Source organism: Diutina rugosa, assembly GCF_008704595.1.
Source record: "Diutina rugosa strain CBS 613 chromosome Unknown scaffold52_size87997, whole genome shotgun sequence".
Classification (NCBI taxonomy): Eukaryota; Fungi; Ascomycota; class Pichiomycetes; order Serinales; family Debaryomycetaceae; genus Diutina; species Diutina rugosa.
In genome coordinates this window covers 52,081-77,630 of record NW_022995091.1, presented here as the reverse complement: position 1 = coordinate 77,630, position 25,550 = coordinate 52,081, and the positions used below count along the sequence as shown (strand labels likewise).

Below are 25,550 nucleotides of genomic sequence, written 5' to 3'. Positions count from 1 at the left end.
ACAGACGAAATCCAAAGTTTCGCTGATGTCGATGACGGTGTATATTAATGTAATAATGACGATCTCAAATTAATCAATTCTTTATATATCATCCATTTTGGACTCATTCGTAGACCTCCATAACATTTGGCCGACGCCGCTCTTCGCACGCGCCCATCCATCACCACCTCATCATGGCGCCAACGCCGTCTGCCACCCCGGCAAATAAGGCCAAGAAAAGAGCCAAGCTACAGAACTCACGGGTGATGAAAGCTGAGATCGCCGATCCTAGTTTTGACAAGTATCGGCGTCTCAATATCCCCGATTTCATCAAGGCCCGTGAGTTCGAGGTGCGCTCATTTGAGAGGGCCCAGCTTAAAGTCAAGGCATCACAGGTCGCCCGAGTGTTCCAGAATCTACCACGTGTACTTCGACGAAGAACAGCCTCTCACAATGTGAAGCGGATCCCGAAGCGGCTTCGTAATCGAGCTCTCAATGAGATGGCGAAAACGGCTAAAGGCGAGAAGCCCAAGGGTTCAAGCAAGGGACGTCTGTTACACATGTACAAATTGCGGAAACGGCTTTTGAAGTTTGGCGCAAAATTGAAGCTTCTCCGACAGCTTCCACCCTACGTCCATAGATCTGGTCGCAAGGCCGGTTTGCGTCACCAAATACGTGATCTTAACCGCGATATCGCTGCCTTTGAAAAGCATCGGTTGCGGAAATACAATAACAGATGCGGTGCTTATGATAACTGTGCACTTAATCAACTTGCGTTTCGACCCCGAGGGGCTTTCGGCTACATGCATCGTCAAAAAGAGTTCGTGTGGCTTCCAACTCATGTGTGGCACGCCAAACGGTTCCACATGGTGGGGAACAACGGGTACAAGATTCCCTTGACTCCACTGCAAAAATGCTACCGGAGCACGCACCGTAACGCTAAACATAAGTGTGTTGCTATGGACACCTCTTATAATGACGTGTTACTCGTCAAAAACGCTGAACCCCTCGAGTTCTTCCGTCGCCACACTAAATACAACGATGCCGTTCCCCCTTCATTGTTGAACGGCAAGCGCAGTTACGTTGGCCCGTTGTACATCAAGGATCAACTCACAGCCATGGGTGTGGTCCTTGTCAATCACAGCAAAATCATGGTACGGGTACATGCCCAAGATTATGACTACATTTTCAAAAGTCTCAAAAAGTCATACGCTATCGAGGATTGCCGATACGCCATTGGTAGTATTGATTTGATGGGCCCCTTGGCGTTGCAGGAGCTTTCACAAATCATACACCCAGTACTGAATGATCCCTATTGGGAGAGCATTTGCAGTTTTACCGATCACAGAACAATTGCCGTTGGCACAACCTACACGCTAGACATTCGCGACCCCCGTTTATGGAAGCAGCCTCTGACCAAACCTACACCCCTGAAGGAGAGCGATGCGGTCAAGATCGTACGTGCTAATGCTGAAGACCATGTTACCCTGTCGCCATTGTTCACCAGTCATGGTCGGTCCAGATCCTACGAAAACATGCTTCCTGTGAAAGAGTTGGACAAGAAATTCAGAGAGGCGGGTTCCATGTCTAACTCAGTGTCTCAAGACATCATCTCGAAGACTTCTATTCCCATAGTTGTGATCAAAACGACAGTAGGATGGACTGTACTTATTCCGTGGTACTGGGTGTTGCCAGTGTGGATCAAACTTGTACGATTGCCCAAAGTTCATCCTATTGGCTTTCAACAACTCTACCAGATCAACTATGAAAATTTCAGACCCACTTACCCTTACGACTTCCCTTGGCTCGCCGCAGGGGCCAAATACAATTATGCCAATGGATGGCTTTTAAAGTCAAAATACCAAATGAGGGAGAAGAAGTACAACAGAGACAGTCACGAGGATTACGCCAACCCCGATTTCATGAACCCTTTCGAGTGCGATTGGTCCAGTCTTCGAGCATTGGTGTTTCTTAAACAACTTTACAAGTTAACTCCAGAAAAATTGCTTGAAGGTGCCAATCCAAACGTCGAATTTGATGAAAGTGATATCAAAATTAATGACTACAAGGACTTAATGGTAGCCGTCACCCGAACTGGTAATAATGAAGGCCAATTTCGATGCACTACTACGAAAACAACAGACATACCAATTGTTAAATGTTTTGGTGACATACGCAAAACAAACCTCCCAATCCAATTGATAGGCATTACTTGCGACAAGGGTACGATCACTGACCGTGCCAGATTATTTGTTGGCAATCACCGTAACCTATGCGATATTGTGGGCTTTGTGACGACAGGTAATTTCAATTTGGACATTGGTCATGCACTGGGTTTGGCATATGTTGTGGCAGGGACCGACATCAACAATCTATATGTTCGTAATGTCGGGTGTTCCAACTTCTACCCAGTCACTGCCCGGAGTTTGACCATGTTTTAGGTTTATATACAGGAACGTAATATAATTGTAGTTTCACGCGCCATCAAATTTTTTTCTTCATACTTACCTTGAGATGATGGAGGGGATCAAGAAGCCTTCCATCCGTGTCGACTTAAGAGGCATTGCACAGCGCCCTGAGTTGGTTCGCCAACCTCCGTTTAGTCTGTTATTGGCTTAACCGTCAGTTTCAGGCTGGGGGTGTGGATCTTTCAATTTTTGATTTCATTACTACGACCGAAACTACCTATATCCCATTTTAAGTGGCTGTTGCCAGGAGGTGATATCCATTTAATGTGATGATGTACTAAAGTTTCGTCTTAAATGGAACCTAGTTTTCCACAGCAGGACGATTGGCCGGCTGCAATTTTGCGTGTGCCCATACCTTCATTAACGCTTGTTTGAATAACCCGACGTTGTAATCTATGATGGCAAGGGATTTGTCAATGTCAGACTTTTCATCCGAACGAATAAGGGCCACAAGCGCCAACCCTCTAATCATTTGCTTTAAGTAGAGAATGCACCCATTGTTTAACCTGGACACACTGCGGATGTCCTCCCCGAAAAGTGTTCGCATCTCTTGTTTGTCGTCTTCAACGTACAAGTCATCCAAGTCGCAGGTGACGTCAATAAACTCCGCACAAATCTGGTATGTTTGTATATCCACAGGTGATGAATCAGTAGCAACGTAAATTTTCGAATTGACATCAAACAAGAACACCTTATCGATGCTCGAGTGGACAACTAATTGATCCAACATGTTTTCCAACAGGGGCAATTCGGGAATGAGCTTTTGGACGATTCGCAGAAACGCTTCGTAAATCAGGTGGTCAAAGATAGACGTCAAGTAGAATGAAACCTGGACACCTTCGAGACCCAACTCTAACAATTCGTCGCCGGTACGTTGCATTATGTCGCGCTGGGCATCAATCCGGTACTCTTCCGATAAACCATCAACCTTGTGGATGAGGACCTCGATGTTGATGGCGGGATTCACCTTGTATGCGTATTCAATGATCATGGACAAGTTGGTCAAGGCATTAAGGTATTCGTCTTGCGAGTCAATCACGTACACCAAGGCCCCGACCAGGGCGAATATGCGTTCTGAGTCATATGTGGGCTCAAAGTAATTAAGTTGCCCCGGTAATTCCATCACCAGCAAGTCAATAAGTGAAGAAAAGTGTTCGGTGGTCGGTTTCAGGGTTGACTCCAAGTAGAGGGTGTCCAACGGTTGCATATTGTGGAACACCACCTTGCAAATGGATGATTTGCCACCCCTTCGTAGCCCCATCAAAAGGATGGTGGCACTCGAATCTTTCGGGTTCGACACCAAGGTAGCTTCCATGCTGGCGTGATGGCGTAAACGGCACGACGAACGAGTGTACCCCGGAGAATCTAATTGTTACCGAGTGGTCGCAACGTCAACTGTGACGGGCGACACTTCGTCACGTGACAGGATGTGAGAGGGGGGAGCAAATGTCAATCAGAAATAATACACTTTATTAAGATTCTAATAATACAACATATACCATCATTTTACAACATCATACCAACGGCGCCAGCAGCCATGGCCCAGCCAAGGTTAAGCTTGTAGGCAGCGTTTTCCGCCACCGAGATCTCGGGGCTCCCGTTGTTCCCGACAGCGGGGGCTTGGGTGCTGGTGGGCTCAATAGAGACTTCAGCCAACGAAGTGTGTTGAGAAACCGAAGTGGGTTCTTCAACGGCAGTAGTGGGCGTGGAGGTGGTGGGTTCTACCGACGAAGGTTGCAGCGAAGGTTCCGCAGAAGGTTTGGCAGAAGGTTGCGCGGAGGGTTCCGACGAGGGTGCCGACGACGGTTCCGACGACAGTTGCGTCGAGGGTTCCGCAGATGGCTCAGTGGAAGCAGGCTCAGTGGAAGCAGGCTCGGCCGAGGGTTGGGGCGAGGGTCCGGTACTGGTGGTTTCGTTAGCCTGGGTGGTGTCCTGAGGTTGGTCAGGGGTGTTAGAAGGCACCACCAACGTCGCCTGGATGGTGATGATCAGGGTGATGGTGGTGTCTTCCTCGGTGTCGGAATCGGCAGCGACCGCCAAAGCGGCGTAGACGGCGAGCAAAAGCTTAGAAGGAAAGTGCATGGTGACTTAATCGGCAGCAAAGGGGATGTCGACCTCCTTATAACACCCTACGTTTCATGCCGTACCACCTGTGTCGTCGGGATTTTGCCTCGATGGTTTTGCGCAACTCTGTCTGCTTATTGGCCGCTCGGCTCCACCTTATTTAGAATTTCATTATGCGAGATGGCCGTTTACAATAAATTACTTGCATTAAGCAAGCATCGCTAGTGTGTCTACTGTGGCAGGATGTGGTGGAAGGGGGGATCACTAGCAAGCAAAGATGAGGGCAGACACTCGCCGACGGTGAAACGACACTGGCGATATCGTCCACCAGATTTTATTTTTTCGTCTGTGGCTCCATCCCCACTCGGCATAGGGCGTTGTGCAGGGTGCCTGGCTGATGAGATGCCTGTACGCTCCACACCTGCAATCGCTAGTGTGTGTTGTCCATGGAGCAACTGGTGATACACCCACCGCCGCTCCACAATAAGGGGTGAGGTTTGCTTTTTACGACGCTTGGTTTGTAGCATCGACAAAGGTTACTTCAAAATCCGAGATCAAGGGATGCCACCATCTCGAGATCAGGATTTATAGTTGGAGGTGATGGCCTCGGCATGTGGGGCGACGACTGTGCGGTCTAGACTCTACAGCTAAGGTCCATGATTGGCCACCGCGACACTCCGGTGCATTAGGGGGCATCGATTTTTGGTTGTGAGCGCTGGGTGTAGGTATGCGGGAGCTAAAGGCATTTTACGATACAGGAGTCGCTCAAGGTTTTTTTTCCATTATATACACTACTCACGGCGTCAATCTCTTGGGGTCTCTGGGGAACAACGACGCTCTCCGGATGTTACCCAAGCCCAAGTAGAACATCACCACTCTTTCCAAACCAATACCACCACCAGCGTGAGGAGCACAGCCCCACGAGAAGGCGTCGATGTATTCCTTCAACCCGGGCACGGTGGGGTCGACTTCGTGGGCTCTGATCCGTTCAGCAAGGAAGTCGGGGTCGTGGATACGTTGAGCACCCGACAAGATTTCTTCACCGCGCATGAAGAAGTCGTAAGAGTTGGAAAACTTGGGGTTTTCGGCGTCAGGCATGGTGTAGAAGGGACGGACGTCAAGAGGGAACTTGTCCAAGATGTAGAAGTCGGTGTCGTACTTTTCGTAGACCAACTTACCCAACAACTTTTCGTTTTCTGTCGACAAGTCTTCGTAGTAGTCGAGGTCCTTGCCGGCTTCCTTCAACATGTCGATACCTTCCTTGAAGGTAAGTCTGACCATCTTACCGTCAGCAGGAAGCTTGAATTCTTCAACGGGGAATTGTTGACGGACAGTGGCGATTTCGGTAGCGTATCTCGACTTAAGCTCCGAGAAGATGAACACAAACAAGTCCGAAAGCAAGTCCAACACTTCGTGGTAGTGTTCTTCAAAAGTCAATTCCAAATCGAGACCAGTGAATTCGGTCATGTGACGGTGAGTGTTGGAGTTTTCGGCTCTGAACACGGGGGCGATTTCGTAAACCTTTTCAAAGTCGGCAGCAATCATTTGTTGCTTGTAAAATTGGGGCGATTGGGCCAAGTAAGCCTTACCCTTGAAGTACGAAACTTCGAAGACGTTACCACCCCCTTCAGAAGCGGCGGCAATCATCTTGGGAGTGTGGATTTCAGTAAAACCCTTCTTGTCCAAGAACTCTCTGAACAACTTGCACACACCGGCTTGGATCTTGAAGATAGCCTGGTTGGTCTTAGTTCTCAAGTCAACAACACGCGAGTCAAGTCTGGTGTCCAAGTTGATGAAGGGCAAGTTCTTTTCTTCGCATTCTTGTTCGGATCTCGACGCCTCTTCGGCATTGAACGGCAATGATTCGGGGGCTTCGGCGATGGCAAAGATTTGCGAGATGTGCAATTCGGCGTCTTGCACGGTGGCCGACTTGATGGCTTCGGGCGCCTTCTTAACGACACCTCTGACCAACACGATCGATTCGGGCAAAACCGAACCGGCCCACTTGACCATCTGCTTCGAGATGGCGCTGGAACCTTCGTCCTTGTTCACCTTCAAAAGAGCTTGGATGGAAGACAATTGTTGTCTGAGAGTGATGAAGACCATGGTGGCACCTTGTTGTCTGGTGTTGTGGACTCTGGCTCTGATCAACACTTCCTCACCGTCCTTGGCAGCGGAAAGGTCACCGATCTGGGCCCGGGGCTCGTTGGTGCGCAGAGACGAGTTGTTCAAAGGCAACTTGCCGTAGTTGGCCTTGGCGGGGTCATTGGCAGCGGCAGCTTCCTTAGCAGCCTTTTCCTGAGCGAGCTGAGCTTCGCGTTCGGCCTTCTTTTTGGCCTTCTCGCGTTCCTTTTCCAACTTCTTAAGGGCCTTCTTCGACAAAGGTTGACCGTCTTCGCCGAGGATAACTTCGGCAGCGGGAGCACCTTCAGTCGGAGCAGCGACGGGCTGCTCTTGTTGCTTGGCTTCTTGTTCAGACATGGTGTGTCAACGACAGATTGAAAATTTCGCACTTATAAAAACGATGCGCCCATAAGTCAATGACATCATACGTTTATTGGGAGTCATAACTTGGGGCTAGTCTCCGATTAATGGGTTCGACAGTTTCAATGGTATCTACTAATATCGAAGTTGTGATGAGGGAGCTGGTAAGTTTCTGCGGTGTATGTTCCTAGTACCCTGGGCTGATTGAATTGACTTTGCATCCAAACCCCGATTTATATCGATGCCACAACTACTACAAGTCAAACGTCAAGAGTCGTGGCAGTTACAGGCGAGAACTGGGGAAACTAAGCGACTTCGGTGTATTCATATTGGAAGGGTAACTCCCGCTATCGTTGTAGTTGCGTCGATCGCGGTTCTATAGTGTAGCGGTTATCACTTTCGGTTCTGATCCGAACAACCCCGGTTCGAATCCGGGTAGGACCTTGTTTTTGCCTCTGTGACGTCCTCCAGCTTGTCCTTAATCAAATTTCTTTCATATTCCATGTATTCCACGTTCGTTATACATCATGCAATTAGAATTATGTGCTATCTTAAGCGGTGCGACCTTCACGAAGCTGCTGCTGACGAGCTAACCCTTCGAGACGTTTCCTTTCCCGTCTCTCCTCTTTTGTTTCTACCTTCACTTGCTCTTTCACCTCCATGCCTTCGATGGCCCTTTCAATTGCCCGCATCTTCTTAAAATTCTCCTGGAAGCGATTGTCACTTAAAGTGGTGATCAAATCGAGATATTCCGGGGTAACAAAGCAAACCAACTCATCGTTCTCTCCTAGATATCCAATGGGAACATCTAGCTTGATACTGGTGCGGATAGCCACGTTGTTGTGGCTGCCAATCCCCGACTCCCGAAACCCACACCCCATGGCGGTATTATAAAGCTGAGTTGCCGTGGCCACATCCCTGCATTTGACGTGTAAAATTAAGGGTTCAAACTTGAATAAAATGTAGCGGGTTGTGGGATCAAGAGGGTACTCTGTGGTATACTTGAAGCTAATTTGCTTGTGCCATCCCGGCAAGTCCTTAGGATCGTGAGTGACAAATAGCCATCTGCCTTCGTTACCTTTGGCCCCAATCTTCATTTCCCCTTCCTTCAAATCACCCTTGTGGCCCTCAAGAAACACCGATACTCTCCCCAGACACAGAGACGTCGTGACCATATCGGAATGGCGGTTTATTATATTGATCACAGGCCAACAGAATTCATCAATGGTACCTTTGGGACTTGCATCGGGTAGGTCTGACAGTGTTGCCGATATCTCGGTGATGATGGCTTGCTTCTTTTGTTCAAATGGATCTAGCATCGTGGCGATCTGGGTGCGAGATGAGATGACATAGTAGAATAGTATACGAAAAAGTCGAGGTGTCTATATTTATTGTGATAAAAGTTATTTCAATGCAACCATAAGCTTTTGCTCTTCTTCGTTATTCATATGGAACAAAGTTTTGAGCACCGGCAATAAATGGTCCCGCTGCTCGCGATGCTCAACAAATCCAAGCAAAACATTCTTGAGATAATCAATATTAGTTTCGTTAGAGGCGCCCTTGTTTACCTCAACGGGCGCAGCGGGTTTGGCAACACTAGACGTCGCGTGTTGTTTTTCAGCATCTCGGTATTGTTGCGTCAAGATCTTGTAGTTCTTTGAAAGGCGCTCAAATTTAAGATTGCTCTCTTCATTGAGTTTCTTCAAGGTGTTGTTCATGGTTTCGTACTCTTGAACCTTCTTACTTGATTCCTGAAGCGATTGTCTCAACATATCGAGTTGATTTTGCATATCTTGTGCACTAAAGTCTGAAGCTGAATCTTTGGGTGCCTGAATGTTGGAGTCAGTCTTAAGCTTAGCCTGTAATTCTTCCAATTGTTGTGCAGACTCCGATAATTGATTATTCAACTCATCTATAGTCCGCTTTTGCTTCCGCAATTGGTGTTGAGAGTCCATGACCACTTCATCACGCTCCTCCTGTACACGTTTGATCTCGCTCTTACAGTGGGCTTCTGTGGTTTTCAACTGATCTTCGGCTTCAAGAAGTAAACGACGAATGCTAACACCTTCACGGATTCTTTCTTGGAGCATGTTACGACTTTCCGCCAACTCATCTTGAAGACTGTCAATCTTCATGGCCGACTCCTTCACCTTCATCAGTAACTCGTCATACTGTTGCTTGTAGGTTTCAACATCACCCAGAATCGTCGACTTGTCTCTCGCCATGGTATCATATTGGGCGCGAAGCTTTTCATGTTCGTTTTGAATTGCCAGCTTTTCCTCTTGCTTCTTACTGAGTTCATTGGTGAGACTGGTGATACGCTCAGACGCCACCTCATGCTTATTGATCAACTCATTCTTCTCTTTACGGAGTTGGGTGATGTCCGTTTCGTACTGGTGGACTTGAATCTTGAGACCCGCAAGTTTGTCAGTATTGTCGTCATGCTTCTTTTGTAACAGATCAACTCTTTCACGGTAGTCTTTGATTTGTTGGTCTTTGGAAGTGATCAGAGATTGCAAAGCAGCAATTTCTATCTTGAGTGACTGGCCATCCTGAGAATTCGAACTAAGCTCCTCAATCTTTTTCGATTTGGATTCATTATCGGCAGTCAAAGTTTTCACTTCTGTCTCCAACTTCTCGATTTGTTTCTGACATTCATCAAGTTCTGCTTTAAGGGTTTTGGTGGTGCTTTCGTGGGTTTTGATTTCATCCTTAAACTTTTCAAGTTCAGCAGTGTGAGACTTTGCTTTGGCGTCGCGAGATTCAATCTCCTTTTCGAGACTCGACAACTTCTCTTTCATCACAATCACTTCCTTTTGAGCAGTGTCAGTGGAGTTCTTGTGGTGTGTTATCTGTTCCTCAAGAGTATCAACCTTCAGCTTGTACTCCTTCAAAGCATTTTCGAGCTTCAACAGGATTTCAGCAACTTTAGAAGTGGCAGAGTCTAACTCCTCCAGCTTCAGCGACGCTTCGAGCAGCTGGGCCTTCAACAGTTTGATTTGATCGCGAGCATCGACCAAGTCGTTACCGATCTCCTTCACCGAGTCTCTCAAATTCTCAATCTCCTCATCCTTCTCCCGAATCTTAGAAGTGAGTATGGCTTTTTCATCCTTCAATGTATCAAGCTCCTGCTGTAATTTTGTGTTGTCTTCGCTAGATGGTGCCACATCTGGGGTAGCCGCAGCCGCAGCAGCTCCACCCTTCTTCTTCTTGTTCTTCTTGGAATTAGAGGTTTGCACGTTAGAATTGGAAGATTGCAAACTATTAAGTTCAGATTCAAGTTTCAGCTTCTCATCGAGTGCCAGTGTAAGCTTTTTTTCCAATTCATCATACTTCTTTTGGATTGACTCCAACTCGGAAATATGATTCTTTTCCAACTCATCATATTTCTTTTGGATTGTTTCAACCTCGGAAGTATGAACCTCCTTAACCTTGCCGATCTCGGAAGTATGCAGTTCTTTGAGTTCGTCAAGTTGTTGCTGGTGTGAAGTTTTAAGGTCAGCGAGATTGGCTTGGTGGGAATCCAGCAGTTCTCTTACAGATTGAAGTTCTTTCTCAGCATTGTCATACTGTTTCTTAAGTTCATCAGCTTCGGCTTTCAAAGTGTTCACTTGCTCGGTGGCAGTTTCTGCCTGGCCTTTGGCTTCCTCGAATTGCTTCTTCACGGTATCAAGTTCATCCTGTAATTTCTTCGACTCCTCATTATCCGGTGTCAGCTCTTGTGGAGCAGCAGCGACTTTCTCTTCAAGCTCTTTGACCTGCGATTTAAGCTGCTTCACTTCATTTTCCAAATTGCGCTTGGTTTCCTCCAGGGTATTCTTGGTCTGAGTTAAATCCAGATTGAGCTTTTTAATTTGAGCTTCGGCTTCATTCTTCTCCTTGGTGAGTTTGCGGAGCTCATTATTCAACATCGATGTCTTCGTGTTAAGCCCTTCAAGGTATTGAACCAACAAGCCGGCGTCGGCAATTGATGACACGGGTGTGTTCTCCTTCAACACTCGCTCGAATGCCGCCACCACCTCTCCCTTGCGCTTTTCCACTTTGTATGCGTCCAAAAGTACAGGATACTTCTCTTCGTACTTGTAGAACTTCTTCATTTTCGATCGAAGCACTGGTGAAAGCGAGTCCAAGTCGATCTCGTCCTTGGTTTCGGAAGTGGAGGCAGTAGCAGGAGGACCGGGCGCTGGGGTTGTTTCCTTCGACGTAGTCGTTGAATCTGGTGCTGGAGACTTGGCCTTAGTCTCGGTTTCAACAGGCACATCCTCGGGTTGAGTCATTTCCAGCGCGTCTGGGGTAGACTGGTTTAACACTACTTCTCCATTTTTGATCTTTTGCAATAGCTGAGCCTGCTGAGGGGTTTGGTTCTCAGGAATTCCAAGCTCACTGATGCTCTTGGCCACGTCGTCGGAGAAGTTCCGGAGTTTTTGGAACATGGCTGCTCCGTACGCTATGTGGGTCCGAATCCGTCTCGCGTTCACGGTAAGTGTCACGTGATTGTCGCTTAACAAATACGTCAATTAATACAATTAACCGCCTCTATCATTTTACTGGCAATATAAAAGCAAATTATAACACCACACCGTATTTACACTAAAAATGAATCATCCGCTGGGCCAACGTCTCGTGCAGTTGCTCGCCCTGGGTGACACTTTGTCTCACTTTTTGTGACAGTTTATCGTTGTCCAACCGGTCACGAATCGCCTTATGCAAACTAGAAAGGTACTCGGGGTAGCTGGGCCCCAGACTGGTAGCCAATGTGCCGTGTAAGCTGTCTTCCACGAGCTTCTCCTTGAACTCGATCTCGCCCTGTTGTTCGTAGCCAGGACGAACTAATTGAACGCCAGCAGCACCCAAAGAGGGACAACCGATGATGAACTGGTTGAAGAACTTGATGATGGTTGCGGTTTGCTTACTGATGTCGGTATCAAGCTCGGGTAATTCGTCAAGACGAGCATCGATCTCGCCGATGTTTTCGGTGCCGAACAAATCCTTGAGAAGCATAGGGTTGGTTTGCGGGTCCACCCACACCATCACCTTAGACCCATCGCAAAGAAGGTACACACCAGACTCCAAGTTCGCCACCAGCAAGTCCTTGAACTTCGGCAAACGTACACACCCGGTTTCGTTGGTGGTACCGTCTTCATCGGCAAGACTGTGGATCTCGACAAGTGCTGGGTACAAGTGGTACATGAGCCGTTCGATGGGCATGTTAAGCATGGTGTAGACATCACCAAGGCGGCTATCCACCAGAAGTGATGTCAGCGCCCGGAGGGCCCGAGTCTTGATGAGGGATAAAAGGAATTGCGGCAAGTGCTTGATGGAATCGGGGAAGAGTAACTGGGTGGAAAGAGTGCGGTTGCGGTTGCTGCCGTACTCCAGCATCGCGCGGTACTGGGTGAATACCTCCACAAGCTTTAAGTTAATCAGTTCACGCAATTCGATGAGGGGTTGTTTGCCCACGAATGACAAGCAGTCGCGAGCAATTGTCGTCACCACCGCGTTTTCGTCGGCAAAATTAAACGCCTCTTCGAGTCGCTCAGTCACTGCCAAAACTAAGTTGATCACTCTCACTTTACGCACACCCTCGGGGTCGGTGTAAAGCAATGCTGCTTGAAAGTGACAGTCGTACTTGGTCGAGAGCTTGCCATCATATTCGAGAAGCACCGTCATGGTAAAGTCTTCGCTGATGGCTGGAAGCTTAGGATCCGAACTGGCGGTGTGCATGTTGGCACCGCCCGGAATGTAGCCACTATAGTATTGGGTCACTTGAAGCCCATTGGAACAACGCAACTTGAGCTGGCCCTGAGTGCCGCGGACCTTGCGAACCGACGAGTGGATGCGAGCAGCAAGGGCGCGGGCATCGTGGTCAGAGCTAAAGTGAGTAACCCGCGATATAGTACCACCGGTGGAGGCAGCGAGCCACCCCACATGCGATAAGTCCACCGCCGCCGGTGCCACCACGTGCACGTCGAGCCCCACCAGATCCTTGCGGAACTGCTTTGACAACCCAAGCCAGTAGTCGTTGTCGGGCAAGTACACTTTTTGGTCGGTATCGGACGTGTTGCGGCCGACATTGCGGTTGTCTTTGAACTTGAGGGCACCGGGACCCCATGAGGAGAGAGCTGAAAGCACGGCGGTGATCTTACCGCCACCCATGAGCGCAAGGGCCATCAGCGCCGCCTTAAGCGCAGAAGCGAAACACGGTTCGGCGTCAGGCATGACGTCGTGGGCGTAGCCGATTTGCTCGATTGCTGCCAACGCATCGTTGATGGCGTCTCTCAGCTCGGTGGCATCGCCGAATAATCCTTGGTAAAAGGGTACGGAAGGGTCGTCGAGGTCAACCACAATAGCTTCTTCCGTAGTATCGGCGGTGGCATCGACGTTATAGAAATGGATCTTTTTGTCAAATGTCATGAGCGCCACTTTACCGGGGATAGGGTCGTCACCAGCACCAAACACCGCGGCTCTAATGGCGTCAGCCACCACTTGCGGGAGTCCCTGGCGGATCAGCGCCTCCGACACGTCGACAAGGAACACCTGGTGGAGCTGGGGCGGCGGCACGTCCACTGGTTGGCCGTGGCGGTCCTTAACCTCGGCGTCAAAGCCGGCATGGTACTCTTTGGGCACAAGGAGATCGTACACCCCGCGATGAAGCTCGGGCCGCACGAACTTGTCGATGCGTTGGTTGTGGACATCGAGCATGGCGTGGTAGTCGTCGGGCACTCTGTTATTGGGGAACTGGCAAATGTTACACGTAAACGACGCCAGTTGGGAAAACTGCATCAGCGGGTTGACGTAGGCCCGACAACGGCGACACCGGATGGGGCCGTTGTCCAAGGGGTCATCCAGAGGGTGGTCGATGCGGCGCATATCGACGACGGGGACGGGCAGCTCAACCTCCAGCAACGGCGCGAACGGACGAATCGTCACCGCCAACGGAAGCTTAGTCGCCGCCCGTAATTGTTCAGTTTCAGGGACGTAGTACATTGTCAGGCGCATAAATTTCGCCAGCGCCGTCCCTTGGTCGACGGCTAAATACTGAGTAGTGGCGTCAGGGGGAGCGACATTGGCAAACGTAAGAAACTGCCGTTGTGCCTGGACAGGCTCGCCGGTGGTGGGATCAGTGTACTCCTCCAACGCCATGTACTCGCGGTGGTTGACATCTCTGAACTCTTGCACCGAAAGATGGGCCAGCGCCGCTTCCTGGACGGGGACAAACAGACCTTGCGCTGGTGGCGCTGGTCCGGTAGTGTTGCCAATTTGGGGTATAGGTGATTGTTGGTAGGGTGGCGCCAACGGGGAGTGGGCGGGGTACGCTGTCAGGTCGATAGGCGCCGGCATCGCCTGGTTAGGGTCGCTGGCGGCCCCGGGGTAGGTGGGGCGCTGTTCCATCAAGTCGGTGTGGAAAGCTCTCGCCCGCTTCTTTTTCCCGTGGCCACTAACGTGGAGCTGGCCCATGCCCTCCGCCAACTGGTCCGTCATGGTACGTGGAGTGTGTCGTTGAGAGAACCGAGATCAAAAAACGTCGGCGCGAAAATGACGCCCGCCGCGCGCCGGCAAACGTGGGGTTAGCGAGACGTGTCGAAGCATTTACGATGCCGTCTCGCTGCCTAAGTTACCTGAGATTAGCATATATTCATTATCAAAAGTCGTCAATCCTTGCTGGTGTAGTACTCAAAGTCGATGGCCAACATGCACGCGAGTACCACGGCGCGCCGGGCGATATCGGCCAACGTCGGCTCCCACAGCACGGTGTAAGTGACCTCGTTGCTGAAAAAGCGGTCGGTGGGCTCGGCGGTGATCTTAGCCAAGAGCGCCCCCGTCTCCGGGTTGATCACCGGGTACACGTCGCTGGTGTTTTTGGTGGTGATGAGACCAAACGGGGTGCCTTCGCACAGAAGGGCAAAGTTGCGCTTGAGCATCTGCCACACTTTTTTGGCTCGCCCCACCTTGGTGAGATGGCCCGTGCTGTCGGTGACGTGGACGTCGACGAGCCCGTTGCCGACTTTGGTCACCGTCATCACCACGGTGTTGGTGGCGTCAAACACCTGGATGGTGTAGCCGCGGTCGCCGCCTTTAAACACGCGCGCAAGCTTTTTCTTCTCTTTCTCCTTGGCGTAGCCGACGAAGCCGCCCGACTCGTCCGTGAGGTTATATTGGTGCAACGGGTCGCCGAAGCTCATGAACTTCCACAGATCAAGCCGGTTGACCGTGAGCGAGTTGGCGGAGAAGATCGGCGACAGCGCCAGCGTCGACGGGCGGGTCGGGGTCGCGGTCTGGACCACGCCATCGCTCACCACGGTCGACTCGTCGGGTATAAGCTTGGGATTCGAGTCCACCGGCTTGAAGTCGTGGATCTCGGGGTCGGCTAGCGTGGGTATGTCCGCCATGGTGTCAGTGGCAACAGCGGGAGACATTCTGAGGGCCAAACGGGAAAATCGGCCGGGTTCACCACTTACTTATTTTGCTGTAGCCTCATTATTTGCTGTATGCAGGATAGATACCCTCCCACCGTTCTGGAATCTCCACTCACCTGCCTAAAATTATGTAAAGCTACTGGCAACCCTTATATGACCGCGGCCGGTGTCGTCCGATACACCACAAAGCCGGTAGCAAATGGGTTGGGTGACCGTTTGCAACACGAACGCTTGCGCCGTTGCTATTGGCTTCGCCACTGCTTCGCCTCTCGCGTCAGCCATAGCCCGGTTACCGTCAGGCACGGCTACCCCGGTCACCTCACGGCTGCACCTTGCATTGATTGCGTGTATTAGCACGTGACTACATAGAACATGCCAGCCTCGCGCAAAAAGTCTCCCCTCTTTAGACAACTCCTTCCTGTTTCGGAGAGCAAACGTTTACTTTTGCAACAACGCGTTGCACTTTACTTTTTTAACAGCGCGTAGTACCGCACCAAATCAAGCTCGTTTTTAAGCGTTTCCTCGCGGTAGCACACGCGAATGTCGGGGACGTTGGTCTTCTCCACGTCGTTCCCCTCGACGCCGCCCCGCCACCAGTTCTTGCCGAGCCAGTGCGCTTTAATTTGCGCCTCCCAGCCACTCTGTTTCACCGAGTTCGCGGCTAACTCACACATGTCTACCCCACTCAACTTATAGATCTGAGCCGCCACCAGATACTCTTCGATAAGCGGTTCCTTAGTGTACGAGAACTGCAACGGGTCGTCGGTCAGCAACGACACGTTGAGCCCCTTTTTGAAGAAGTTGTAGAACGGGTTCTTGTCGTAGGTCAAAAACAACGCGTTGTTCAGCAACGGCAGCATCGCCAAGCCGATCTGGTCCAAGTAGTACACATATTGCATGTAAGGGATCTTACGCAAAAGAATCCCGTGCGAGATCGAGTGCAGCGTCAAGAACGCCGCGATCAAGTGTTCGGGGTCACCCGCTTCACCACAGTGAGGACGCAACACAAACGTGTTTTGCTTGCGTTTGAGGCGGATCTGGTTCAAGCTGACAAGGTTGGCGTACAAGTAGTAGAGGTAGTACGAGTACGGCGGGTTGTGGCGGTTGGTCCAGAGCGGGGCGATGGGAAACCGCTTCATCACCGTCTCCAGCTTCAGTTCGTCGTCGACGGAGTCGAACCCGACCACTCGTTCCAAAAACACGTGGAGCTTAGGGTGCGACTTGGGGTTCTTCAGCACTTCGTAAAGCGGCAAAAAGATGTTGGTGATAATCTCGCCAAACAGCTCCACCTGCTGGTTCTTTTTGTAGACATCGTACAACCGCGGCACCTGGATCAACCACCGCACGTTGTCGCTAAACAATTTGTTGTCGACCACCCACGCCGCCAACTTGTCCCATTCTTCAATCAGCCGACCGTAAATCGAGATCCGCAATTCACTCATTTGGTACTTGGAGTTTTCCAAGTCAGCAAACACTTCACGAGTCAATTCGGCAAGGTACCGGCCGTTGATGTAGTTGTCGGTCTTGAGGAAAATCTCACGAAGTCTCAGCTCGCCAATCGGGTTATATTTGAGGTTGAACTTATCAAATCTGTGGAAAGTGTCAGTGTGGGCGTGCATGTCGAGAGTGTCGATGGAAAGGTCGTAGGCGGTAAGATTAAGTGAGTCAAACACTTGCGACAATGTAAGCACGTGGCCATCACGGTAGATCACCTTCTCGTCGGGACACGTCTTGAGTTTGTGCTTAATAAACCGCAATAAGTGCTTCTGGTTCATACAGGCGGAGTGGTGGATGTGAGTGTCGACTTTTCTCACATTATAGAAATCACGATGAGGGTTTTTCTTCAGCTGTTTCACTTCCTCAAAGTCATTTAACAAGTAGTATAAGTTCCAGCGGGCCTCCAAGTATTCCATCCGCTTGAACGCAAACGACTTCGACGGACCATCCGACAGTTGCGAGATGATGGTGTTGAGATCACGGTAGTAAGAGTTCAACAGCGGCACTTGCTCCAATTGTTTCCCTTCAAAGGTAGCTCTGTAAACCCCCTCGTCGCTCATGCCAAACTCGAAGCGTTCATCGTCATCGGGGATCTCACACTTGCTGAAGTCGAATTGGTTCTTTTGTCTCCACTCACGCTTGGCCTCAGTATCAAGATCCTTTTGGTCCTTATAAGCAGGGGGCCGCGGCGGCGGGTAGATCTCCCATCCCGGTTGGTTTTTAGGGTTCTTCATCTCGTCAAACTGTACACTACTCTTCAAGTACTTGTGACGGAGTTCAAGACACTGCGACACATTGGCGAACAATTCGATAAGCTCGTCACTGGGATAATCTTCGGGTAAGGCATTGATGTGTTCCGAGGTCTGGGCGGCATCGATGGCGGCGTGGTAGCGCAATCTCAGCGGCAAGTTGGAGTCGGGCATGTCGATGAACAGCTGGCGCCGCTTGATGCTGTTGGACCTCGCTGCCTTGGCCACTTCCGGGCCCTGGGCCTCGTCAATGTGCAATGCCTCCATTGCCTTGAGCTTAAGCTCATACTCTTTCATCACTCGTTCCTGAGCGGTCAGGTAGTGGACACCGCCGTGGTCGAGTACGCCATCGGCTTCATCGTCATCGGCCACGAAGATGTGTTGGGCAGTGGTGTCGTCCTCGTCGTAGGGGACAGCTTCTTGTTCGGTGAACACCTCGTCGCTGGAGATCACCGCCAGCTCTTGTTCACGTTCGTGGGAAGAGCACATCTACGACACTGGCAATGACTAACAACGTCGACGTCATGTAACCGAGACAGGCTGCATACAGGAATGACGTCCTTCACAAAACCTTACATCCCAATACGTCGACACCGTTATTTAAAACGACGAAGTTTTTTATGGTTATTTACTGATTTTATGTCACTTTGGCTGTTCATGTTTGCTTTAATTGTGGGGTGATATTTTTAAGTTTGATGTCGGAAGATCAATGTCCGTTTTTGTGAGATTTTGTCATCACCGTTGAGGTACCGGCCAATAGTCTATAATTAGTGTACATACGAGAACGGTTAGGGTAATACCACAAGCTTGAGCCGGAATTTTAGGTCGTTGCCCTCGACGTCCTCCGGGTCGTGGTCATCAAGATCGGCGATGTTGAATTTGAACACGAGGTAGTAGGCGACGTTGGCAAAGGTCAGCTGGAACTGGTGTGTGAGCCAGCGGGGGATGTTGATGTATCCATTCAGATCATCACCCCCAGCTAAAGCCATCGCAAGCGTATTGGTTTGAATCTTGCCTGTCACCGGGTACTCCCGGACTAACCCATCAGCAAACAGCTCCTGACACTCTAGATGAAGCATGTAGCCGATCACTTTAACCGGCGAGTCCATATTAAGCGTGATGCAATACACCGCGTCCTCGCCAGCATGATAGTACGGCTTGGTGAGGTGGATCAGACATAACTCGGTATTGTTCACTCGGAGCTGGTAGCTCGTTTTGAAATGCAGTGGGAGCTGCGGATGGAACCCTTCCGGGATCTCGTCATCTTCGGCCCCGCTGTAAATGCTCGCCATGCTCTTTTTACGCAGTCTGACGGTGTGGTCATCGGAGTCGATCAAGTTGTCAAAATCACTCAAAAATTTCTGTTTAGCGTCGTCTGAATGGCTAGACCGACGTTCTTTGAACGTATAGATGTCACTAAACGCAATTGCCTGAAGCCAGCGGGGGTGGTCGCCAATGCGAGGCGATTTGAGCAGTATGGGGAAGTAACTGGTGTATTTCTTCATACCAAGCAGAAACAGCACCGCCACCACGTAGTTAATGCTAAACAGCGACCCGGGGTAATTATACGCTGGCGGCCACACGTCTTGGATGGGGAACAGCACCGCGAACTTCGCCGACGACCCGAGCTCGACGTCGGTGAAAAGTAACTGTTGCGGGGTATAATGGAACGGGTAGACCGCCTCACAGAGCTCCTTGTAGGTGATTTCGTGGCGCTTCTTATCGTGGGCCGGCTGCTGCGGATCGCGGGAGTTAAATGGAAGCAAGAGATCAGCCACGAAATAGAGGTCGTCGTCGGCGATGGTCTCGTCGGCGTTCTCCAAGTGGGGGATACCGCCGAGCTTACCCCCCACGAGCGGTTTCGGTCGCAGACTGAGCCACTGGCTCGCGGTCATGTGGTGTTCGACGGCATCGTCGTCGTCGTAGTCCTCGCCCAAAAACTCCTCAATCGCCGGTTTCGCCACCATGTACCCGAAGAACTGGGTCAGCCCAAGCACGAGGCGGGCTCCGTGGTGGGAATCGGAGCCGTTAGCTGTGGCTGGCGCCGCGTCAGTGTGACCACCGCCCCACGAGAACCAGCCTCGAGACGCGGGGGTGGCAGCCGCCAGCGGCGCCGACGCCACCCCGCCGGTATACTGGAACGTAACCGTACACTGAAGCAGGTCTCGTTCCTGGCGTGGGGTCACCAGCACGGCCACGTCGTCGGTGATTCGCTTGAGCATGGAAGCGAGTGGGCGGTGCGAACGGGGTCGAATGAGGCTTAAAAATGGGTACAATTTTTTACGCAGAGTTTCGATATATTGTCCGAGATCTATAGCTAGTTTTCCACTTTTTGTTGTAGGTTCTGCATTTGCACTTGCATCTGCTGTTGCGACGCTTCGCTGACGCCGGCGATCTGGTGGAAGTCCAAGATCTCCGAGTACATCATCACCCGCCACGAGTCCAATGGCAAGTTGGCGTCGTTGAACGACCAGTCGAACTTGGTCTCGCACACGGGCTCGTCGGTGGGGTCGTGGTACGGCTCCATGTACGGGTGCTGCAACGCCTCCGCCGCCAGGATCCGCTTCTTCGGGTCAAACACCAACATCTTCGCCAAAAGGTCGACGGCGTCGGGCTCGACGTGGGTACACTGGGCGAACCGCTCCGAGAACGGGATCGGCTCCCTGTGGGGCAACAGCTGGACAAACCGCAACGTGTTTTCCAGACAGATGGTCTCGATGACGTCGGGGGGCGGCAGCCCAAGCAACTCGGTGATGATAGAAAACTGGTGGACGTGGTCCTTACCGGGGAAGAGCGGCTTGCCCTCAATCATCTCGGCTAATATACACCCCACCGACCACAAGTCGACCTCAGTGTCGTACTTCTGCCATGTGAGCATGATTTCCGGAGCCCGGTAGTACCGCGTCAGCACGTAGCCGGTCATCTGGGGGTCCTGGATCCGGGCGAGCCCAAAGTCACAGATTTTGAGGTCACAGTTCTCGTTGATCAAGATATTAGACGGCTTCAAGTCGCGGTGGATGACCCCGGCCAGGTGGACGTATTTGAGCCCCCGGAGGATCTGGTAGGTAAAGTATTGGATAAACTGCTTCTCTAGCGGTCTCAGCGTCAACAATCGGTGGAGGTCGGTCCCCTGGAGCTCGGTGACAAAGTAGATGTCCTCAAGTGGCAGCAAAAAGATGTCATCGAGGGTGATCAAGTTCTCGTGCTTCAAGTGCTTGAGCAACTTGAGCTCACGGTAGGTACGCTTGGCAAGCACTGCCGTCAGAAACGGCTTCATGATCTTCTTCACAGCGACGTTCTGCCCGGTCAACTTGTCCACCGCCAGACACACGAGCCCGAACGCCCCCATCCCCACGGGGTTCAAGTCGGTGTACCGGTTGGTGATCTCGAACACGGTGCCAAAGATCTGGGTGCGGGTAAACTCGCCGTCGTTCGACATTGGCAGTGGCTGTGGGTGGCTAATGGGGAAGGCGAGACTAGGTCGGTGGAGAAAATCCCCGTGCGCGGGCTATAATAGTGACGTCAAGGAGTGGCGCGTTCACAGGCAGGAACGGTCCCTCGAGGCCGAGACAATCGCAATGACAACCTACAAACATCACAGCAGCGGCAATTGACCGGTGCCGCCAGTGACGTGTTCGTGGCGATAACCGTGTTTCTTTTGGGGGCTCGGTGGCGGTGAAAATCCTCGTGTTGGCCCCATGACGCTAACGTTGCTGCTTGGCTTCAGTTGCTCGGTCTAGGTGCCTGTTGGCGTAGGGGGAAAATCTATGATTGCTCGGTGGATCCGAGACAGTGGCACCTGAAAACCACCATGATGTGAGTAGTGTGATGACATATCTAAAAGTGTTTGGTGAATAAATCTAAGCTGGAACGTCGTTAGAAAAGAACACGGTGCCAGCCGACATTAGTTCTTTGTGGCGGTCACCCTGAAGGTTAATTACAGATTGGGCAAAAGATGTCGCCGCCGAGACAAATTGCGGCAGGTGGCGGCGAGTGGACAAAACCGACTGGTCTCAGGTTGACAGCGGTGCTAGCTTTTGTTGCATTTGTGACTTTTAGACGCCATTACCATCATTACCTCTCGAGGTGTCTACCGGTTACACAAACCCTGAGATCCTCGTTTTTTTTTTGTCGTCCCCTATAGGTCACGTGACGCAGGGCGGTCTGGATTTCAGTGGCTCTCTCTCATAATACACCGTTTGACACCTAACCCGCCACAGTTAATTGAAATTAATACCATGAGTTCCACCACGTCGCTGGGGATCTCGCTCACCAAGACCATCATTGGTGCAGGGATGCTTTCCATCCCCTACGCCTTTGCCACCGACGGGGTGTTGTGTGGCGTGTGGCTCATCCTTGCCGCCGCCATCACCTCCGGGTTTGGCCTCTTCCTCCAGGCGTACGTGTCCCGCTACGTGCCCCGAGGCCACGCGTCGTTTTTCAGCGTGTGTCTGATTACATATCCCCTGCTTCTGGTGGTGTTTGACATGGCCATTGCCGTCCAATGCTTTGGGTGCTCGTTATCATACCTTGTACTTATTGGTGACCTCATGCCCACCGTGGTGGCCAATACTACTCGCACCTTCTGGATTGGTATCAGTGCGTTGGTGATTGTGCCCCTTTCATTCTTGCGCAACTTGGACTCGCTTAAGTTCTCCTCTGTCATCGGCCTTTTGGCGATTTTCTACCTTGCCGTTGTGGTTATTGGCCACTTCTTGGTGGGCGACATTCCTCGTGAAGGTACCGTGCTGTGGGTGGTGCCGCCATCGGTCACGGGGATGTTTTCCACCTTTAGCATCTTGGTGTTTGCCTATACTGGTCACCAAAACATGTTCAGCATCATTAATGAAGCCAGTGATAAGAGCTTGCCTGCCCTTTCCCAATTGATCAACTTAGCCATCATGTTGTCGACGGTGTTGTTTGTGGGAGTGGGTCTTTCCGGCTACCTTACCTTCGGCGACTCTGTAAACGGTAATGTCATCTTGCTGTACCCTCCCGGGACCATCACCACGATTGCTCGTGCTGCCATTGTGGTGATGGTAACCTTTCTGTTCCCGCTTATGTTCCACCCGGCGCGGATTTCCGTCAACAACATCTACTACTGGCTTACCACTCGCAGCCAACAAACTGCTGCTCCTGCGGAAACTGAAGCGGGCGAGACTCAACCCTTGGTGGATGATGAACACGCTAGTGGTTCCAAGGAAGCAGTGGTGGTGCCCTTCCCCGCCGTGCCCTACGTCGTCATCACTTCCCTCTTGCTTGCCGCTGCCTATGCGCTTGCCCTTTCCATCACCCTGTTTGCGTTAGTGCTCGCCGTGGTTGGGGCAACCGGATCCACCGCCATTTCATTCATTTTACCGGGGCTTTTCGGTTACAAGTTGATTGGCTCCGAGTTGCCCGTCGAGACCTACGCCATTCTGTCGCTCCGCAACGCGGCGTTGGGGCTCTCGGTGTGGGGCGGGTTGGTGATGGTGGTGTGCCTAGGCGCCATCATTGCTGGAAACTACTAGAGTGCTGGCAACTACTAGATTTTTTTAGAAACTTTAGACTCAATTTTACATAGACACGCTTAAATGGCCCCATGACCTCAACTCAGTCGTCGCGACTATATGCACTCCTCGATTAGCAGCGCGGGGCATTAGCGTTTATATCGAGGGGATAGCCCGATCCCTACCGCTTAGACATCGAGCACAATCTACCCTCTCCCAATTGACCAAGGATTACAAAACCTAATGTCCTGCCAACACGAACACGACCACGCTCCGCCTCCATTACCTACCAACGCCTCACAAAACCTCCACTCACGAATTGACACCCATCGTGTCACCGCCCTTAACCTCGCCAACCCCACCGAGGAGTTGGCCCACTTGTTCCGCAATCCCGCCGATCGCAACAAGTTGGTGCCGGTCACTAAAAGCGACGCTGATGCTCAGCTTATCATCAACATTCCGTTCACGAATAGCTCGGTAAAGTTGTTTTCCATCATCATTCGTTCTAACGGTTCTGACTACTGTCCTCGTCATATTAAGCTTTACAAAAATGACAAACAGATTGATTTCGACACCAATAAGAAGCCGCTCTACACTCTAGAGCACCCTCGAGTCGGCGTAATGTACAATGACGAGGAAGACATGCCCGAGCTGGTAGATGACGAGGACTCGTTTGTCGAGCATTTTTTGCCTCGCCACAAATTTAGTGGCGTGCAACAGTTGACATTGCTCATTGAAGATGCCTACGGTGATGAGGATGAAACGTGGCTTCACTACATTGAGCTTCGAGGCGAAGCCACCGACTTATCTAAGGACCCCGTCATCACCATCTACGAATCCGCCGCCAACCCCGCTGACCACAAAAAGGTTGAAAATGAGCTTAAAAATACCATGGGCATATGAGTGATGTGTACTACGTCACCTGTGGCCAAAAAAAATGAGAATATGTAACGACTGTATAATTGAGTAAATGAGAACATTATGAACTATTGTCGAACTTAATAGAGTCCATATGGCCATATTTGTGGTACCGGCGTGTATGTAAATAAGTTTTAGTCGGTTTGCGCCAGTTCTGGGGCCCAAAAAAGGGACAAATGTCAATATTCTCTGGCTGGTATGGTAAAGTGCAATTTACGAGAAGTCGTGTGAGCACACGTGGCGCAGTGGTAGCGCAGCAGATTGCAAATCTGTTGGTCCCCGGTTCGAACCCGGGCGTGGGCTTCGTTTTTGTCCCATCACTCTGTGGACTTTTTGATCAATGAAATCAAGTGATACTCCTCGTTTTTTTTGTTGTCTAACTCTAACGTGCAATTATAACTATATGCCTATTTCTTGGACACCTTACCGTCCTTAGTCGACGCAGTCGACTTCTTCTTGTCGTCGGCCTTCTTCGCCTTCAACTTCTTACCAAGCACCTTTTCAACATCTTCGGTGGTACCCAACGCCAACAACTTGCGTTCAAAGGCCTCGTCGTCCTTCTTGTTCTTGACGTCGACGTCGTGTTCGGCGATGTCGTCTTCAGTGAACACCTTTTCGGTGTAGTGCAACGGCAACAGCGGCGACTGGCGGGACTTCACCATCACCGATCTGTAGTCGTCCAAGTTGAGCGTCTTGACCACATCCATCAAGTTGTCGGCGGCGTGGTCGAAGTTTTTCACCGTGCCAATCTTGATCAGCACCGTGGTGCCCATGGGGGGCATGTATGACGTCAGCTGCAACAATTGGTTGATGTTTTCCTTCAACTCGTCAATGACGATACCCTTACCGGCCTTGACGGGCAACGGGTACTTAGTGGTTCTATAGAAGGTCTTGCCGAGGGCCAGGGGCATAATATTGAGCACGGCGTCGTCGACGATGAACAAGTCGTACAGTTTGAGAAATTCGCGTCTCTTTTCAAAGTTCTTGTAGTCGGTCTTCACCACCTTGACGGGGACGATCTGGGCGACGTCCAACGCCTCAAACTCTTCGATTCTGTCGACGGCGCTGTCTCTGACGATCAAGCAGATCTTGACTTCCTCAGGGATCACGCGGTGGGTCACGGGTATTATCTCGGGCTTGAACTGGGGCTTCTCAGAGAAGTACTTCTTCTTCGAAAGCTGCAAGTACAACACGTCGTTGGGGTCGTTCTCGTCGTCGGCATCGTCAAACAACTGCGCCTTGTCCAGCAGCTTTTCTTCCGCCTCCTTGTTTTTGAGGAACTTGGAGATTTCGTTGAGGGCCTTCACCGCGAGGTCGCGGGTGATGCCTTCGCCGGCGGCGGTTTCCGGTTCGGGAGTGGGTTCCGGGGACGACTTCTTGGTCGAGCCTTTGGCCTTCTTCGTCACCTTTTCCTTTTTGGGCGCCGTCGTGGACGACTTAGCAGACTTCTTGGCCATGGTGCTTTCCTCATCTCATCGCGCGGGC

At 51.0% G+C, this 25,550-nt stretch overlaps 14 protein-coding genes across 14 annotated transcripts; 3 read left to right on the top strand and 11 right to left on the bottom strand. All coding sequences in view use genetic code 12, as the record gives it.

Moving 5' to 3' along the window:
• Positions 1 to 173: 173 nt before the first annotated feature.
• DIURU_001361 (ribonuclease P/MRP protein subunit) lies at positions 174 to 2,420 on the top strand (the record flags this gene model as incomplete). The annotated part of the gene is made up of 1 exon (XM_034153896.1): positions 174 to 2,420. One exon carries the CDS (start codon positions 174 to 176, stop codon positions 2,418 to 2,420), a length of 2,247 nt encoding a protein of 748 aa, XP_034013871.1.
• A 328-nt stretch (positions 2,421 to 2,748) lies between these two features.
• On the bottom strand, positions 2,749 to 3,762 carry DIURU_001360 (uncharacterized protein; the record flags this gene model as incomplete). Its single annotated transcript, XM_034153895.1, has 1 exon — positions 2,749 to 3,762. The coding sequence occupies one exon, from the start codon at positions 3,760 to 3,762 to the stop codon at positions 2,749 to 2,751; it is 1,014 nt and encodes a 337-aa protein (XP_034013870.1).
• A 191-nt stretch (positions 3,763 to 3,953) lies between these two features.
• On the bottom strand, positions 3,954 to 4,529 carry DIURU_001359 (uncharacterized protein; the record flags this gene model as incomplete). The annotated part of the gene is made up of 1 exon (XM_034153893.1): positions 3,954 to 4,529. The coding sequence occupies one exon, from the start codon at positions 4,527 to 4,529 to the stop codon at positions 3,954 to 3,956; it is 576 nt and encodes a 191-aa protein (XP_034013869.1).
• A 777-nt stretch (positions 4,530 to 5,306) lies between these two features.
• DPS1-1 (aspartate--tRNA ligase) lies at positions 5,307 to 6,992 on the bottom strand (the record flags this gene model as incomplete). The annotated part of the gene is made up of 1 exon (XM_034153892.1): positions 5,307 to 6,992. One exon carries the CDS (start codon positions 6,990 to 6,992, stop codon positions 5,307 to 5,309), a length of 1,686 nt encoding a protein of 561 aa, XP_034013868.1.
• A 554-nt stretch (positions 6,993 to 7,546) lies between these two features.
• Positions 7,547 to 8,314, bottom strand: DIURU_001357 (tRNA methyltransferase; the record flags this gene model as incomplete). The annotated part of the gene is made up of 1 exon (XM_034153891.1): positions 7,547 to 8,314. One exon carries the CDS (start codon positions 8,312 to 8,314, stop codon positions 7,547 to 7,549), a length of 768 nt encoding a protein of 255 aa, XP_034013867.1.
• An 84-nt stretch (positions 8,315 to 8,398) lies between these two features.
• On the bottom strand, positions 8,399 to 11,428 carry SYS3 (Sys3p; the record flags this gene model as incomplete). Its single annotated transcript, XM_034153890.1, has 1 exon — positions 8,399 to 11,428. The coding sequence occupies one exon, from the start codon at positions 11,426 to 11,428 to the stop codon at positions 8,399 to 8,401; it is 3,030 nt and encodes a 1,009-aa protein (XP_034013866.1).
• A 157-nt stretch (positions 11,429 to 11,585) lies between these two features.
• Positions 11,586 to 14,477, bottom strand: DIURU_001355 (uncharacterized protein; the record flags this gene model as incomplete). The annotated part of the gene is made up of 1 exon (XM_034153889.1): positions 11,586 to 14,477. One exon carries the CDS (start codon positions 14,475 to 14,477, stop codon positions 11,586 to 11,588), a length of 2,892 nt encoding a protein of 963 aa, XP_034013865.1.
• A 170-nt stretch (positions 14,478 to 14,647) lies between these two features.
• On the bottom strand, positions 14,648 to 15,412 carry DIURU_001354 (uncharacterized protein; the record flags this gene model as incomplete). The annotated part of the gene is made up of 1 exon (XM_034153888.1): positions 14,648 to 15,412. The coding sequence occupies one exon, from the start codon at positions 15,410 to 15,412 to the stop codon at positions 14,648 to 14,650; it is 765 nt and encodes a 254-aa protein (XP_034013864.1).
• Positions 15,413 to 15,876: 464 nt separating this feature from the next.
• On the bottom strand, positions 15,877 to 18,147 carry DIURU_001353 (AMP deaminase; the record flags this gene model as incomplete). Its single annotated transcript, XM_034153887.1, has 1 exon — positions 15,877 to 18,147. The coding sequence occupies one exon, from the start codon at positions 18,145 to 18,147 to the stop codon at positions 15,877 to 15,879; it is 2,271 nt and encodes a 756-aa protein (XP_034013863.1).
• A 299-nt stretch (positions 18,148 to 18,446) lies between these two features.
• On the bottom strand, positions 18,447 to 19,880 carry DIURU_001352 (uncharacterized protein; the record flags this gene model as incomplete). Its single annotated transcript, XM_034153886.1, has 1 exon — positions 18,447 to 19,880. One exon carries the CDS (start codon positions 19,878 to 19,880, stop codon positions 18,447 to 18,449), a length of 1,434 nt encoding a protein of 477 aa, XP_034013862.1.
• Positions 19,881 to 19,975: 95 nt separating this feature from the next.
• Positions 19,976 to 21,097, bottom strand: HOG1 (mitogen-activated protein kinase; the record flags this gene model as incomplete). Its single annotated transcript, XM_034153885.1, has 1 exon — positions 19,976 to 21,097. The coding sequence occupies one exon, from the start codon at positions 21,095 to 21,097 to the stop codon at positions 19,976 to 19,978; it is 1,122 nt and encodes a 373-aa protein (XP_034013861.1).
• A 799-nt stretch (positions 21,098 to 21,896) lies between these two features.
• On the top strand, positions 21,897 to 23,168 carry AVT7 (Avt7p; the record flags this gene model as incomplete). Its single annotated transcript, XM_034153884.1, has 1 exon — positions 21,897 to 23,168. One exon carries the CDS (start codon positions 21,897 to 21,899, stop codon positions 23,166 to 23,168), a length of 1,272 nt encoding a protein of 423 aa, XP_034013860.1.
• Positions 23,169 to 23,390: 222 nt separating this feature from the next.
• Positions 23,391 to 24,050, top strand: DIURU_001349 (uncharacterized protein; the record flags this gene model as incomplete). Its single annotated transcript, XM_034153882.1, has 1 exon — positions 23,391 to 24,050. The coding sequence occupies one exon, from the start codon at positions 23,391 to 23,393 to the stop codon at positions 24,048 to 24,050; it is 660 nt and encodes a 219-aa protein (XP_034013859.1).
• Positions 24,051 to 24,472: 422 nt separating this feature from the next.
• CIC1 (Cic1p) lies at positions 24,473 to 25,522 on the bottom strand (the record flags this gene model as incomplete). Its single annotated transcript, XM_034153881.1, has 1 exon — positions 24,473 to 25,522. The coding sequence occupies one exon, from the start codon at positions 25,520 to 25,522 to the stop codon at positions 24,473 to 24,475; it is 1,050 nt and encodes a 349-aa protein (XP_034013858.1).
• Positions 25,523 to 25,550: the final 28 nt, after the last annotated feature.